The sequence below is a fragment of the Phaethon lepturus genome, unplaced genomic scaffold (assembly GCF_000687285.1).
Source record: "Phaethon lepturus isolate BGI_N335 unplaced genomic scaffold, ASM68728v1 scaffold28291, whole genome shotgun sequence".
NCBI lineage: Eukaryota > Metazoa > Chordata > Aves > Phaethontiformes > Phaethontidae > Phaethon > Phaethon lepturus.
In genome coordinates this window covers 19,460-24,063 of record NW_010515993.1, presented here as the reverse complement: position 1 = coordinate 24,063, position 4,604 = coordinate 19,460, and the positions used below count along the sequence as shown (strand labels likewise).

Here is a 4,604-nt window from a genome sequence, read left to right as displayed (position 1 = left end):
AGGCAGGAGTAGCCGGTGCGAGCCTGTGCCGGGAGGCCTCTCGGTGCCGCAGAAGAGCTTTCTGCAGCACCATCGTGTTTCGAGACCCTTTTTCGAAATAGTTTAGAACTTAACTGATTTGGCCCATAGTTATCAGTCACTGCCAGCAGTATCTACTCACGGATGCAAAAATCCTTAAGCATCAGCTGTCACATTTTTGGAGGGTGTGCTTTTCTGTCATTTTATTCCCCTATCTCTGATGCAGCCATCATACCCATACTCTTTAATGCAAAGTTGTTTGCAGTAAATGATACCATTTCAGTTATAATGCTTCATATGCTTGCTCTGTTAACTTTCTGGTTGTGTTGTGCTTGAGAATCAATGTTTCTGTGAAGCGTGAGTGTCTTAGTGCCACTTTAGTGGGACTTTAAGACTTCAGTAGTGAGGAAAGCAACTGTAGTAATTCAGGTTTCCTTTGCAGTCTGGTCAGATTGCAAAATGCACAATATTGCTGTCTGTTACCGTTTTTCTGAATCATGGTCTCTACAGGTCCTGCTGTATTCCTTAGCTGAAATTGTGAAACCAAAGTTTTCAAGCATCTTTTTGATGAAGAATTGGTAGAGGATGTGCTGATACGTAGCTGTCCTATATGTCCAGTCACAAGTTGTATTAAAACAGTATGAAGGAGCATGTACTTGATGGAGCGTTCTTCACTAGTGTTTGAAGCTTGCAGGGTGAAACTTCAGGTTGAGTAGACAGCTGAATTGAGTAGTACTGTGCTTGTACAGAGCTCTTGCTTGGGAACATTTACTTGTGTTTAACTTGGTGGAACAGGACTGTAACTGTCAAACTGCATCTTTAGCTGCTTGTTATTGCTAATTCTTCTAAAGTATATGACGTTATGTATGTTGGGGCAGGCTCACTTAAATTGCAAGAAACAGTGGAAGGAAGAAAAGGTTGTGCTGAGATCAGTTAAGCAGGAACACTGAAAGAGTCTAATCTGGTAACAGACCTGAGTGGATGCTGCCAAATGGCAGGTTACTTTTTAGCTGGAGATTAGCAAGACTGTCAGAGATGTTTGATAGGCTGCTGCGAGTGAAATGTTGCATTCATGTGTGTTTATTAGCAGGAAACTAACACGGAGTGAGACTCTGTGTGAGAGGGAAGTGTCAGACAATTGGGTTTTGGAAAGACTGGTTTGAGTTGACGAGTATAAATGTGTACCACAGGCTACAAACAGTTTAAATTTAGGCATGTTCTAGTAATTCTAGGCATAGGTAGGCAAAAATGGAGTGACAGTGGAAGAACACTTCTTTTCTGTAGTTCTTGGGTTACAACAGAGTGATCTCTTGGTCTGGATGATAAGCTGTAAAGGCAGGGGATTGCTTACTAAACCATGATATAGAAGGCTTTCAGCCTACCTTAGATCTGTTCAGAAAAGAGTATTTCTTCAGTGCTTCTGTGTTTCCTGAATGTTTCACTTTGTGAGCCCTGACTGACATTGAATCCATGCCGTCTTGCCTGCCGACTGATAAAATTGTGTAGCTGCTTGTATAGTAGAGAATCCTTGCAGCACATCATTGTGGTGATTTTTTGGTAGAATCTGTGGTTTTGTTCACTGCTTACAGAATTTTAGCTTTGTTTAAAGTAACTGTTTCCTAAATAACCATAGTACGGATAAACAAGCATGCCACATACCAAGAGTTGCACAATGTGTTGCTTTAGCTATCTTACAGTAAGTATTTTGAGATGGCTTGTAATCGACTCCTAATTCCTTTGCACTTCTCAATACTTTGACATACAGGAGGGAGTTGTGAGTAGGGTGTATGTGTTTGTGATCTGAACATTTTTGGTGTCCAGCAAGTTTTGTTTCCCTAAGTAAGAGGATAGGAGACAATTGTGAGAAAGATTTAACTAACAACAGTACATCCAGTTGTGTCTTCTTGTTTTTCATTGAGAGCCAAAGCATGCTAGCTAAATTGATAATTCAAGACGTGGAAAAACAACATCATTTTAATCACGATTGCTGGCAGCTAGCATTTTGTTGTTGTTGAAATTTCCTTTTTCCTCCTGCTCTGCCCCCTCCCTCAATTTCCTTATCTGGGAAAATCTGGTAGTAAGGAGTCTGTGAATGTCAATTTATTGATGCTTTTCAAAATGTGCACAAATCTTTTCCTTTCAAACTTCAGTGAAACTATGTACCCAAAAATACAGTTTCTGAGGTTGTTTTTTGAGGTTCTGTTGTTAGACACAACATTATCTATGATCTTTCCAAATTGTCAACCACTTATTCAGAAACTGTTTTACTCCAAAGGAGTGTAAAAAACATAGCTTTATATAATGTGTGTACTGAGAAGTTGATTCACCACAATGTTGTCCAAGCAGAGATTTGTGGGTAGGATCCATTCTACTTCCATTTTGTCCTCCTGTGTTTTTTACTGGAAGAGGTATGGGACCCATAGAGATTGGGCCAAAAACTGCTGCTGTAAAAGTTAAATGTCACTGTGTGGACCAAGCTCAATGCAAATGAAGAGTTGCTGCGGCCAACATTAAGTCCATACAAGAGAAAGAGGTGGGCTTGAAGGCATGACACTGCCCGCTACCTGATGCACAGCAGCATTTTGCCCACGTAGCGTGTTCAGGGGATTCTGGAACTGGATTTTGGCCCCGCAGCTGTCATCACCGAACTATCCTGGCATACAGTTTTCTACCTGGAAGGTTGCAAGTGTGCACAAATATTTTCCCTTCAAACTGCAGTGAAACTGTCTCTCTCTTTGTCATTTTCCTGTTCTCATGGTGGGATTTGATTGAGAGGCATTGCTTGAGATATGTTCTGATGTGCAAAACTGGGTATTAGTGCAGCTGGATGCTGCATCTTTTTTCTAACAAAAGTTGTCTGTCAGAGATACATAGTTCAGCTTTACTAAATTAACCAGAGAGAAGATAGCAGCTATCCCTTCTTATTCCTTTGAACATTCTCCATTTTGTAGCTTTTCCTTAGTTCTCCTAATTTCATGTTGTACATTCCATTCACATTTTGTTTCCCTTCTTGGATGCTGGATTTTTTGTTGTTGTTGTGCCATTCCTGTGCTGGATGGCCTGAAAACTCAGCTTGCTCTGATTAATTCTCATGTTTGCTACTGCTTGTAACTTCTCACTTCTGAACGTAAAGTCAACAAAGAAGTTGGAAACACTCGTTTCTGTGGTGAAGTTGTCCTTTAACTTCTGTCTAGCCGTTGGTAAAATCTGCTGGTGATTTATATACCCTTATTTTGTTCTTCAGGAGCGGTTTCTAACTGGACCAAAATTCCACCGCCACTTTTCAAAAAAGTTGTCATTGTGCTGATCGATGCTTTGAGAGATGACTTTGTGTTTGGATCCAAAGGTAAACAGTTCATGCCATATACTACACAAGTTGTTGAAAAAGGGACATCCTACAGTTTCATTGCTGAAGCGAAGCCACCCACTGTGACTATGCCTCGAATTAAGGTAAGTGGCTTTTTTCCAGTTAGGGTTTTTTCATTCGAGAAAGTTTTGAAGGCTGGGTTGTTTCACATGCTCAGAGTTGGTGTAAAGGGCAGGTTTGCTGTTTTATTGCAATTTGTGGCTGAAACTCAGTTTGCTGTAGTAGTGCATGTGATAGAGTCCTGATTTGCCATGACCCAGTGGTGCTTTCTGCAGGAAAGGTCAGGTCAGGGATCGAAGGAAAGTAGAGAGGCTGAGTAAGAGGTAGAGGTGGCAGCTGCCACTTAAGTCACTTTGCTTTGTTTTGTTCCTTTATTCGGTAGCTTTGTGGTGGGAATGTCTGTGAGAATCAGTTAAGGGCAATTAAGGCCCTGGTACAGGCTTAAGTGATTGACATAATCTTTTCATTTGTAATCATGGGGAGGCAGTAGCCTCTCAGTTTTCAAATTTTCCAACTATCTTCTAGCCAAGAACATTTCTGTTGATATTTCTTTGTGTTCTTGTAACTTCTGATAGGAAATCCAGTTTAGTGTATATTTATTTTGCCATAGGGATGTTTTTGCAGACCTTAAAGAAAATTGTGCCAAGTTCCAGATAACTAAAAGATGAATTGTCATTGTGCCATCAAAATACTTGATCATCCAGGCTTCTCAGTGATGGATCTGGGTGACGTGTCTTTCATTGAAGAAGCTGAGGGAGTGAGCTTTGATAGGTCAGCTACAAGGCCAGTGAGAGAGTGAGGAGGAGACAGTCTGGTTACTCTTGATAGGTGGACTTCATTGCATTTTCCAGAAGATTCTTAACTATTATTTTGAATGTACTGCCATTGCAGTTGTGTTAAGTCACTTAGGCCTTCTAAACTGACTTTTTGGCAATTTAATGACCAGTAAATTAAGCTAATTTCAACTGACATACAAAGTCATTTTGCTGTCCTCTAATTAAGAAAATATTATTTTTACCTTTCTGTAAAGCAGTGACTACCTTTAAAATCAGCTGGCACTGTGTTGGGGCAGGTGATGGGATATGGCATGGAAGCTCATGTGTTCTTTTACTTTACTATGTTTCTTTATTGAAAGTATAATTTCTCTGCCCTTTGCTTCATTGCTTCCACTTACACTAATGTTGTCTTCTGAGTACTGGAAACTTCTTGGTTTCTGTTA

The 4,604-nt window shown here is 40.3% G+C and overlaps 1 protein-coding gene across 1 annotated transcript in view; it reads left to right on the top strand.

The window, feature by feature from the left end:
• Positions 1-3,261: 3,261 nt before the first annotated feature.
• PIGG (phosphatidylinositol glycan anchor biosynthesis, class G) overlaps positions 3,262-4,604 on the top strand; it is a gene marked incomplete at its 3' end in the record, with an annotated part of 19,722 nt that continues 18,379 nt past the window's right edge. The window contains exon 1 of the mRNA XM_010295944.1: positions 3,262-3,468. Within this exon, the coding sequence (XP_010294246.1) occupies positions 3,376-3,468 (93 nt within the window). The remainder of the gene's footprint in view (positions 3,469-4,604) is intronic.